This window comes from Trichosurus vulpecula, chromosome 1, assembly GCF_011100635.1.
Source record: "Trichosurus vulpecula isolate mTriVul1 chromosome 1, mTriVul1.pri, whole genome shotgun sequence".
NCBI classification, from domain to species: Eukaryota; Metazoa; Chordata; class Mammalia; order Diprotodontia; family Phalangeridae; genus Trichosurus; species Trichosurus vulpecula.
In genome coordinates, this window is record NC_050573.1 from 80934203 (window position 1) to 80946642 (window position 12440).

Genomic DNA, 12440 nt, shown 5'->3' on the forward strand with positions numbered 1-12440 from the left:
TCAAGATCACTGGCATATAGTTTATAGAGTCCCTTTTTATTCCCCCTTTCTTGGAAGCCATATACATTTGTCCTTCTTCAATCCTGCAGTACCCTTTCCTTCTCCACAGTCTTGGAAAGATCACTGACAGTGGCTCAGTAACCATATCTCAGGGTTCTTTCAGTGCAACGCTAATCTCTTTCCTGAGCGCCATTGACACATCACCTGACTTCAGAATTGATGCCTGCTGAAGCACTGGACTAAATGGCTTTTGTCTAACTTGCTGGCCAAGAGTTGGATGGCTTTGAGATTATTTCTTCCTCTTCCCATGAGGTTGTTGAAAGTGGTGTTCTTGAGATTGCTTTCCCTCAGCTGTGCCTAAGAAACATCTGTCCAGAAGATTGGATGGAGAAAGTTGAGATTTAACAACTTACTAGGAGTGGTGAGACCCTGCTGTGGTAGAGAGTCTGAGGAAGTGGAGATTTCAGGCTCTCGCCAGGATGTTCTGGCTCCACTGTTCCAGACTTCTAACGTTTTTCAATTCTGCTTTAGTAAACTATACTGTAATCTATATATTAATGAAAAAATTCCTTTCTGATCCTGAATCTGAATGGGATATGGCAACACCGAGCTACATAAGCTATAGATTATTGTTTGAAATGTATTCATGCCCCTTAGACTAGAACAGAACAAACCAAGGCTAGGGTATTTAGTGGAAAAGCTGGAAAGCATGGAAACTCAGGCAAGTTTTATATATGCTCACCCAGGGGTGGGGAGCTGGAGCAGTTTGAGCTCAGAATGCCATCTGGTGGCTTCTGCAGAGATCGTACCCTGTATAAAATATTCAGGTGCCATTTCCACCTCAGCGCCAAAGGAAAGCAAATGTTCACGTGAATGGAACACTGTCCCATTTTACAATTTTATGACCTAGTCTCTCTTCCTTTCATTATCTTGGACACCCTCTTCTAGGAACATACCGTTTTGCCAATGTCCTTCCTAAAATGTGGTTCTAAGACAGTAGGATGATCACTTCTCTAATTCTGAACTTGGTGTCTTTGTTGATGCAGGTTATGTGCATAGAGTGGCAACATAGTGTAGTAGAGAGAGGGTTTGACTTAGAACTAGGAAGACCTGAGCTCTGGTCTTGCTTCTTTATGGTACAGTGGGAAAAGTGCTGAAGTCAGAGGACCTCATTTCAAATCCCACCTCTGATACTTTCTATGTGTGTTTGGGCAATTCACTTAATTTCCCTGGTTCTCAGTTTCTTCATTTGTAAAATGAGGGGGTTAGACTAGACTAGGTTAGGATTCTTGAGGTCCCATCTAGATCTAAGATCTAAGATCCTAACATAGCCTGAGAAGAAAAATAACATCAGCACCTGGCAGTACTTGGCCACGTGTCTTCCTTTGTATGTATGCTTCACTACCAGTCTACTCTGTGTCCACTCTTCTTACTGATTGTGTGTGTATGTGTCAGACAGTGTGCCTCTGATTTATGGATGGTTGTTTATATTTTGTGTTTGCAGCTACTGTGTCATTTTATTAAGTGCCTTTGCTTTTATGTCTACTGGCTGATTATTAAAGGTAAGCATACTAGTAGGGGCTTGTGAGCTCTAGGGTTGTGTTGTTGGGTTTTTTTGTGGGCATCCCATATAACCTAGAGGTAGTAGCCTATCTACAGAACCCAACCTGAGACTCTGAGTGCCAGTGGGAATTGGGGGAGTAATCCCAGAAGGGGTTCTTTGCAAGCCATTGATAAAAATGTTAAATAGCACAGGGTCAAACTCAGGTCCCTGGAGTACTCCACCAGAGAACTCTTTCAAAGTTGACATGGAGCTTTCAATGATTACTCTTTGAACTCAGTCATTTAACTAGGTCTGAATCTAACTTAATTGTCTACTCCACATCTTTCGGTCTTTACTACAAGGATATTTTCAGAGGTTTTGTAAAATGCTTTGCTAAAATTTCCATGTCCCTCCCCTGATCTACCAGTTTAGTGACTCTGTCAAAGAAGGAAATGATGTTCGTCTGACATGACCTATAAGGTTTTTTCTTTTTTAAGTTTTATTGATTCCCTTTGTTTTCACATAACAGTCATTTCTGGGTATATAACCCTTTCTCCTCCTCTCCACAGTGAGCCTTCCCCGGTAAAAATAGCTCAGGAAAATCCATGGACACACTGGCTATGTCTGACAGCACATAGCAAGACCTTGATAAAGTACTTTGTCTTTGAGATATTCACTAACCAACCCAAGCTAATCCAATCCAAGGAGCATTTATTAAAGCGCATTTTTCATGTATAAGAAGGTATCGCGCTAGGCACTGGGAATACAAAGAACAAAAACCAATCCCTGACCCTAAAGAACTTACGTAATTCAATCTAGCATCTGCAGGGAATTAAAATCAAGATCACTGGCCTATAGTTTACAGAGTCCCTTTTTATTCCCCCCTTCTTGGAAGCCATGTACATTTGTCCTTCTTCAATCCTTTCCTTCTCCACAATCTTGAAAAGATCATTGACAGTGGCTCAGTAACCACATCTTATGGTTCTTTCAGTATCCTAGAGAGTAGTTCATGAGATCCTGGTGAACTGAACCTATCCCCAAGGCATGTAGGGACTCTTTTAATATCTTCCAACTTATCTGGGGTATCAAATCCCTATTAGCTATTTTTGTTCTGTTCTTTCCAGGTCAAAGGCCATTCTTCTTGGCAGAAAAAAATGGAGGCAAAATAAAGATTTGTAGGGGCAGCTAGGTGGAACAGTGAGTAAAGTACCAGCCCTAGAGTCAAGAGGACCTGAGTTCAGATCTGACCTTACTTATCTGTGTGACCTTGGGCAAGTCACTTAACCCTAATTGCCCTCCAAAAAAAATAATAAAGATTTGAACAAGTTTGCATTATCTCATCATCCATTACTACCATCCCTTCCACCCAGAGCAGCAGTCATCCTTTCTTTGATCTTTCTCTTTTCCTCAACATAGCTACCCTTCCCCTCCCCGACCCTGACCTTAGCACTCTTGGCCAGCATCAATTCCTTATGAGTTTCAGCAATCCAGATGCTATCCTTAAATATACTCCTGAGTTTATTCTTCATGTCTCTCATTGCCCCCAATGACTACATCATGGATTTTTTAAAGGCAGAGTGAAGTAATGGAAAGAGTATTGGCTTTGGCATCAGGTGAGATTTGAGTTTGAATCCCAGATCACTCTTACACATAAGGGTTGCCCGACTGGAAAAAGTGATTTAACCTTTCTGAGCTTCACTTTCCTCATACGTAAAATGTATTATACAAACAATCTTTGTAATATTTACTTTACCGGATCGTTGTGAAGAAATCAGTTTCAAAAATTCAAAACTCAAGACAGACATGAGTTGTTTGTTATTACTGCCAGGGTGGTGATCTGGTTCCCAAACTAATCATCTACTTCCTCTTTCTAGCCAGGTGCCCCATAGTGAGTAGAGTTTCACCAAAACTGCACTAATCACTCCATCGATTGCCAAATGCTCTCCAAAATATACTTCATCCTCTGGTTCATGGAATTCCTCAAAATTCTTGCTATACGATGTCTTTCTACCATACCTTTTATGTAATCTGTTATTTTAATACAGTGGATCTTGAAGTGCAATCCAGGGATCCCAGGGAGGGGGGTGATTACCAAGATCCTTTCAGGGGGAGGTCTGTGAGGTCAAAACTATTTTCATCCTAATATTAAAACATTTTAAATTTTAATATGGTAAATATCTGTAGAAATAGCCCACATAAACAAAAGCTCTTTAGGATTCTTAATAATTTTAAGTGTAAAGGGTCCTTCAACTAAAGAGTTTAAGAACCACTTCATTAATGAAATCTCTACTTGGGCAGGATCTTGGTTCCCTTTCCATTTTCCTACCATCTCTAGGCAGCTGAGAAAAGAGGGAAGTGTAGAGCTGAACTATTCAGGGCATTTAACATAAAACCAGTTGCTTAAGGTCATTCTTTTTTTTTTTAAGTAACAAATGCACTTTATTGATCTGCAGATTAAAGCTATCCAGCAAAGATTAGTAACTACTTCATCCCCCCATTTCAACAGCTAGGCAGCTGTCAAACCTGATGGGCTTGTAGGAGCCATGCCAGCTCTCACAGCAGCACAATATTGACATTATTTGGCTTCACCTGCAGGATTAGAAAAGCAAGGCATTATTCTAGCTTAGGTCCCAAGTGCAGAGCTGCTATCTAAATCTATTTTCTTTTATACTCCATATTTGCCTTTTAGTTCTTCAGCTTTTGCAATAGAGGCCTTCGTGGAATCAAAGAGTTTCAGGCATCCATCCCATTGGTCTTGCCTTTGAAGTCCAACGTACCAGGACTTTGTGTTTTACATCTCCAGCTATAACTTGCTTGTAGTGGCTATACTATGACACTACAGGGAGAGGGGAGATGTATTTGATAAGAGGTTTGAGGGCTGTAAGGGGAAGACACCAGAAAAGTCAGGAGGTCCAAGCTTCGGAATTGGGGTTTACACTTGTGTTTTGAGCTCAAGGGGGGTGGTCACTGACAGCTATCTTGGAGACCTCACCACAGCCCCCCATGCCTTGAACCAATCATATCCTTGGAAAATGCCAGAGGCAGAACCTGGCCTTTGACTATCTGGTGATCAGTCTGCTGAAGCACTGGACCAAAGAGCCCTAGTCTGGCTTGCCAGCAAAGAGCCAAAAGGCAGTAAGTAAGGTGATTTCTTTTTTCCCTCAGCTTGACTTTGAAAGTAGTATGCTGGAAAGTGTTTCCCTGAAAAGGCACTCAGGCACACCTGGGAAACAGCCATCAGGAAGACTGAGCAGGGAATGTTGAAATTTCAGACATTACTAAGAGTTTCGAGGCTTCACCACTTGGGAGTTTTAAAGCCAACACTGTTAATTTCATTTTCACTGTAGTTAAGAATACAGGGGAACTGGGATTTCAGAATGCCTAAAGCCAGCCTACTTCTAAAATCACCTTTTGCCTGGATTATCACAATGAGGGCAGCTACGGGCACAGTGACTAGAGCACTGCCCCTGAAGTCAGGAATACTCATCTAACCTCAGACACTAGCTATGTGACCCTGGGCACTTAACTGTTTGCCTCAGTTTCCTCATCTGTACAATAAGCTAGAGAAGGAAATGGCAAATCACTCCAGTATCTCTGCTAAGTATGGAAAATATTATATCAACAAAATCCAGATGGAGCATTCCTTGCTCTATCCATGGCCATTAAGGGTGAAAACCTTGACCCCAGACACTATCTTGAATTATGTGACTTTTCCTTATCTTAATATTTTATGGGCATATACTATGTTGTGGAATGTTAATGGCAAATTAAACACAGAGATCCTGGGGTAGTAATTCCAGTTGACACTCTGTCAACTATCTAATTTGTTGTATTTACAATCTATTCCATTAAGGAAAATCCTCTTCTTGTATCATGGTTAAACATACATGGGGGTCATAAAAATGAGGTCATACAGGCTTGCTAGCTCTGCTAAAATAATGTATATAAGTTTTCTCATTGCTTTGTTCAGGTAGCCAGAGTTTATACTCTGACTCCTTGTACGTACAAGTAAGCTAGCTCTGCTATGCTTTAAGGGAAAATAATAAACAACATGGATTTTTCTATCACCTAGCTCTGTTGTTTCCTTCAACCAAATTTTCAGGTTTAACACAAGAAAACCCCAAATGGAGTCACAGACACTACTGAAAAATGACAATGAAATTGCCTTCCGATCAGTATCCCTACCTCAAGTTTCTCCCCACCGTAATCCTCCACTCACCTTCCAAAGAGATTTTCCAAAAGTGTATGTCTGACAGCTCACCTCCTCCAACACACACACACACACACACACATACACCTCAGTAAACTCCAATGGTTCCCTACTACCTCTGGGACCAAATATAAAACCCTCTACTTGGCATTTAAAGCCCTTAACAACCTGTATCCTTCCTACCTTTCTGGTGTTACTACACATTACCCCATCCATATATTCTATGATCCAGCTACACTAACCTATTTGCTGTTTCTTAGCCAACATATTCCATCTCCTAATTCCATGCTTTTGCATTGGCTGTCTCCCATTCCTGGAATGCTCTTCTCCCTCTTCAACTCTGTCTCCTAAGCCTGGCTTCCTTCAAGACTCAGCTCAAAGGCTGTCTTCTGTAGGAGCCTTTCCCAGTCCCTGTAGTTGCTAGTGCTTTCCCTTCAAGACAATCTTTCATTTACGCTGGAGGGTAGAGAGATGGAGATCACAACAGAGAGGTCTCTGCTATCTTTCCAGAGGCATAGACTCAAGATGGAAAAACAAACTTGTAAAATTCAAACTTGTAAAAACAAACAAAAAAGGATTATTATTACCTACTTCTGGGACCTCATGTGCACACAAATGATACTAGTGGAAGAAACCTAGAAAGTGATGCTAAAGATGGCAAGAGTTTGGAGACCATAGGGACAACCATTGGTTTGTATCACTGCTCACCCTCAAAGGTAAGAGATTCAGAAGAGAAAAGCAGATGGGAAATGAACTGTTACTGATTAAAATGGTGGTATCCTTGTTCTTTATTACATGGAATAGATACTTGGGAGAAGGGAGGGGAAGAGACATAGGAGGGAAATGTAGGCTATGGAAAAACAAAGGATATTGATAAGAATTTATTTTGAAAAAGAAGCTAGTGAGAATGGGATTTCAATTTTTGTATCACCACTTAAAATACAGGACTGATATGTTGTCGTTAAGGGATGGAGTACATCTAACAAGGGCTAGGAAGACTGCATTTACCCAGAGTTTTGAGAATCCAATGAATCAAAAGTATTTACTGCTTACTACGTGACAGGTACTAGAATATAAAGGATGTACATCTACCAAGCTACACATCATAGGAAATAGCTACAATGTAGAAAGAATAGCAGTTGAGATGCCCAGAAGTTCACAACAGACAAAATCCAAGAAAGGAGTCAATGATACAATGTGCGACTTCAGATGTCTATACACATAACAAAGTATACCAAACAAACAAAATTAACTAGGGATCCTTGTGAATAGAGGCAAATTTGACTTCGTAGGGATCCCTGAGACTAGATGGGATTGAGACCCAGGACTGGACCATGGGTCTAGATGGGTATATCTTATTCAAAAGAAACAGGATGGGTGAAAGTGGTAGTGGGGTGGTGATCATGATAGCATTTATGGAGCATTTTAAGATTTGTAAAGAGCTTTGCATATCTTATCACATTTCAGTCCCCAGAGCAACCCAGGGAAGTAGGTGCTGTTATTATCTCCATTTGATAGAAGAGGAAACAGAGACAGGCAGCAGTTAAGTGACTTGCCCAGAGTCACATGTCTAGTAACTATTAGAAGCTGGATTTGAACTCAGGTCTTCCTGACTCTGGGTCCAGTACTCTATCTATATATTAAGAAGACATATTCATGTGAGTAAATCCAGGAACCTAAGGGGGGTGGGTATGGTGGAGACAATTTGAGTAAACATAAATGGAATCAGCAACAGAGGGATTTTACTACTGAAATATTCTATAGACCGCCAGAATGAGAAAGAGGAAATAGATGAGGCATTCAGAAAACAGATCATCAATCTGGCACAGGGGTTCATGGGAGATAAAATTCAAGAGAGGAGCCAGCTGTAAAACCCATGGCCTCAAATGTATGTATATTCCCAAGTGTCTACAGTATGGACAACGCAAGAAGAAATATAGATGCTAATACAAACAGGTGAACCTGACCTCCTGAGTATCACTGAGAAGTGATGGGATCAAACCCAGGGCCAGGCCAGGCTGTGGCTCTGAACAGATCTACCTAATTTAAAATAAACAGGACAGGGGAAAGTGGGTGGGGGTAGTACTATATAGTAAGAGAACCCATTTATGTGAGAGAACCCGAGAGTCAGAGCGGGGAAGCATGGGAGAGAGTGTTTCGAATGAAGCTCAAAAGAGAGAGACAAAAGGAATTTTAAGCTGGAAAGACTTGCATGGGCTGATGCAAAGTGAAATGTACCGTGTACAAAGTAACAGCAGCACTGTAAGATGATCAGCTGTGGATGACTTAGCTGTTCTCAGCAATATAAGGCTCCAAGCCAACTCTGAAGGACTTGCAATGAAAAATGCTATCCATCTCCAGAAAAAGAACTGATGGTGTCTGAATACAGACTGAAGCATACTTTTTTCACTTTCTTTACTTTTCTTGAGGTTTTTTTGTCTGTTTTCTTTCATGACATGATTATTATGGGTATGTTTTGCATGACTACACATGTATAACCTATATGGAATTGCTTGCCTTCTCAATGAAGGTGGGGAGGGGAGGGAGAGAATTTGGAATTCAAAATTTTAAAAACAAATGTTAAAAATTGTTTTTTAAATGTATTTTTATTTTTAGTTTACAACACTCAGTTCCATGAACTCTTGAGTTCAAAATTTTCTCCCCCTCTCTCTCCTCCCCACTCTCCACTAAGACAGCGTGCAATCCAATATAGGTTCTACATATACCTTCTCATTGAACTTATTTACATAATAGTCCAATTGTAAAGAAGAATTATAACCAATGGAATGAATCATGAGAAAGGTGAAATGAAACCAAAAAGGAAGGAAAAAAAGAAAGGAGAGCAAAAAGTTTGCCTCCATCTGCATTCAGATTCCATAATTCTTTCTCTGGATGTGCGTAGTTTTTTCCATTATGAGTCTTTTGGAGCAGTCTTTGAGCCTTGCATTGATGAGGAGAGACGAGGCTATCAAAGTTAGTCCTTACAGATACCGTGTGTCTGTAATTGTGTATAATGATCTCCTCCCCTCACTCAGCATCAGTTCATATAAGTCTTTCCAGGTTATAATGAATAACTGGGGAAAAATAAAATACTAAATAAAGGCTAAAAGAGGGGGGGTGGATTTTTATCACTGGAAATGATGAGGACTACCTTGATAGGTGACCTCACCTCCAGGCTTAGTGATCACAATTACAGAGATATAACAGTGATAGGTGTAATAGTAATAGGACAGCTAGGTGTCACAATGGATAGAGCACCAGGTCTGGAGTTAGGAAGACCTGAGTTCAATACAGCCTTAGACACTTAGTAGTTGCATGATCCTAGGCAAGTCACTTAACTCTGTTTACCTCAATTTCCTCACCTGTAAAATGAACTGGAGAAGGAAATAACAAACTACTCCAGCATCTTTACCAAGAAAATCCCCAAAAGGAGTCACAAAGAGTTGGATACAACTGAAACAATTACACAACCACAAAATAATAGTAATAGTGATTATCCAGATTGAGATCTGTCTCTCTCCCTCCCTCCTCCCTCCTCTGTCTCCCTCCCTCTCTCTCTCTCTCTCTCTCTCTCTCTCTCTCTCTCTCTCTCTCTCTCTCTGACAAAAGCAATGGAACTCATAACTTTATTTGACTTGCCTTGGTGATAATTTCATCCTTCAAAAAGTCAACAAACAACAAAGGGAAATTCTGATTCTCATTCATGGGGAAGAACTGGTTACTGGGGATTGAAATGATTGGAACCCTGGAGAGGAAATAACCATTTCCTCTTAGATTCTGTGATAGAGGAAAGGAATCCAATCCTGGCAAAGTCTGACATGCTCTCTAAATTTGGGGAAAGGAAATACTTGTCAAAAGACTCAATACATCAGTCAACAAATATTCTTTAAGTGTCTACTGGGTGTGCCCACTCTTAGGCACTTGTGATACAAGTACAAAGAATGAAACAATCCCCATTCTCACAGAGCTTACATTTTAGTAGAAGAGACAAGTGGTGGAATAAGCATTTATTAAACACCCGCTATGTGCCAGGCACTGTTAGGAGCTTTACAAATATATAAGTACATAGAAAATAAATATAAGCAGAATAAATACAAGGAAGCTATAATACAAGGTAGTCAGGGAGGGGAGGCATTAGCATTTGAGGGGATTGATTAGGAAAGGCTTCATGCAAGAAGATGCTTAAGCTGCACCTTGAAGGAAGAGAGTTGGGAGGAAAGACAGGCAGTATTCCAAAAGGCTAAAATGCTACAGGAGGGATCCAGGAGGGATGGAGGTACTCAAGGATAAAGTACTTAATATAGAAATGAAAACTTATTCAATGGAAGGAGGGAAATGGGATTTGTCTGAAGCAATTTATCTGTGCAATGTGGATGCACAGGGAACTCACCAATGAAGATCAACTTTTAAAAAGAAATGTACTGAAGATGGAAGCAAGGCCAGATAATGGGATGAATCTAGGTTGTGGTACAGTCCTATAAAAACAGTGTCTGGGATGCTAGAGCTCAGAATGAGCTGAGACTGGTATGGGGGCTAAGGATAACAACAACAAAAGGTGGGGTTTTCTTTTACCTGTAACTACAGTGAGAGAAAAAAGAGGCTCAAAGAAGGAATGGGGGTGGATGGGAAGGTGATAACTAACAGCAAAAAGAAGACAGAGTTGCTCAATTCTTCTGAGAAGAAAAATGCCTGACAGGAAGTTGATTCCACCAAACAAATAAGGGGATAGTAAGAGAATAGCTTGGAGAATTCCTGAAATGACTTATTTCAAATGGAGTAAACCAAGCAAAGAGTGAAACTGATCTCCTAGGGTAGCTCCTTGGGATTGAATTCAGTCTGTGTGAGTCCAGAGTCTTATGAGATTCTGAAACGTAGATAACAAAATCTTCTCTCTTAAAGTCCCTTCCAGTTATAAGTCTGTGATCCAGTCCCTTTCCTGCTATCCCAAGGATGCATTTCCTGGTGAGAGACTCTTACTTGGGCTTGGTGGATGCTACCAACCTGTTCCTTCCTTGATAATTATAATACCTAGAATTTCTGGAATACTGGGAGTTTACAGAGGGCTTTCCTGACAATTGCCCTGTAAGATAACTAGTGCAAACATCATTACCCCCATTTTAAAAACAAGGAAGCCGAAGCTCACAAGCATTAACTTGCCACAAAAAGTCCCACTTAAGCCAAGTGTCAGAGCCAACTTCTGAACAGTGGTCCTCCTCTCCCCCTTCAGAACATCAGGATAACAGCAACATGGAACACATTGTCCCTCAGTAAATATTGAGTGATGCTAACAATGCCTTCTTCATCTCCATTATTACCTCCCTTCCTCCTTTTCCCCTAAGACTACATGTTGTCAAATTAGTCTTTCCAAAGCCAGGATTCTTAATCATATACTTCCCATGGATTCCCAAGGAGTCTGAGTATAGATTCCAAACGGTCTGTGAATTTTTAAAAACATTTTTATAACTATACTCCAAAATTAGTGGTTTCCTTTGTACTCTCATGTACTTTATTTTGTGTATTTAACAATATGATTCTGAGAAGAGGTCTAAAGATTTCACCAGACTACCACAGGTGTCCAGGACACAAAACAAGTTTAAGAATGCTTATTCTAAATCAGCTGATTGTAGAACTTCCCTGCTCAAAAACTTTCAATGGCTCTCTATTTAGCCGCTTTCTCCAGTATGAAGTTCAAATCACTTAGCCTGACATTTGAGGTTCTCCAAACTGGCTCACATCTACCTCTCCAACCTTATCCAATACTTCTCCCTTACATGCAATGTCTGCTCCAACCAGTATGACATTTGTGCATTCCATCTCCCCCTGCTAACTCCTTCCAGAACACATCAGGCTCATTCCTGCCTTTCTCCACTGTTCATGCAATGCCCATCACCTGGGATAGTTTTTCTCTTCTCTGCTGATCCACCTCCTGCCCCAACCTTAGTCTCAATTCTTCTTTCTTTGTCTGCTATAGCCCACCCCTATAAGACTGTTGTTTTGCTAGGGTCTTATCTGCTCCCAACATCAGGACATGGGTTTGCTCTTCTCCTTATCTCCCACAGACTTGAGGAGAGGAGCTAGGTTAGTTCTCTGGTCTCTCTCAGACTGTTCCCTGTTCCCTGTTCACTGTTCCCTGAGGACAGTGCTCAGAACTGTTTTTCTGCCTCTCCTAGACTGGGAGCTCCATGAGAACAGGCTTAGGTCTGTTCCCCCTCTATTTCTTCCAGACTGTTAACTTTCACAGGCCAAGGACTTGGCACCCCGCCCCCCCCCATATTGAGCTAAGCACATAGGGCTTTGCCAGCAATATGGCAAACACAATATCCATTTAGTTAAGTGTCCTATCTGATTTTCCCTCCCCACCCACCCCAGTTCCTTGGTGCCTCTACCTCTGCAAGGGTCATTCTTGACCAGGAATTCATCTAGTGCAATCCAGCCACCTCCAACACGGACCATGAGGCAGCTTCTTAGGATCCGCACCAGTCGAAGTTGCTGAGATTCCCCAAACTGAGTGAAAGAAGAAGGGGTTAGAGATGATGCCATCCTAGGCCAAGGCAGAATAGCCTAGCATTTGGGGTGTGTGGGGGTGTGTGTGGAAGGTCCCTGAGAAGGTTAATGAAAGGAAGGCAAAGGAGCAGAGGCAGAGAAGGCACCTGGGTAAGACAGGAAAGCCAGACACAGGGAAAGAAA

At 41.2% G+C, this 12440-nt stretch overlaps 1 protein-coding gene across 1 annotated transcript in view; it reads right to left on the reverse strand.

The window, feature by feature from the left end:
* Positions 1–12440, reverse strand: part of LOC118833686 (microtubule-actin cross-linking factor 1-like) — a 33557-nt gene that overhangs the window by 4440 nt on the left and 16677 nt on the right. Inside the window, exon 8 of the mRNA XM_036741068.1 lies at positions 12140–12257. Within this exon, the coding sequence (XP_036596963.1) occupies positions 12140–12257 (118 nt within the window). The remainder of the gene's footprint in view (positions 1–12139; positions 12258–12440) is intronic.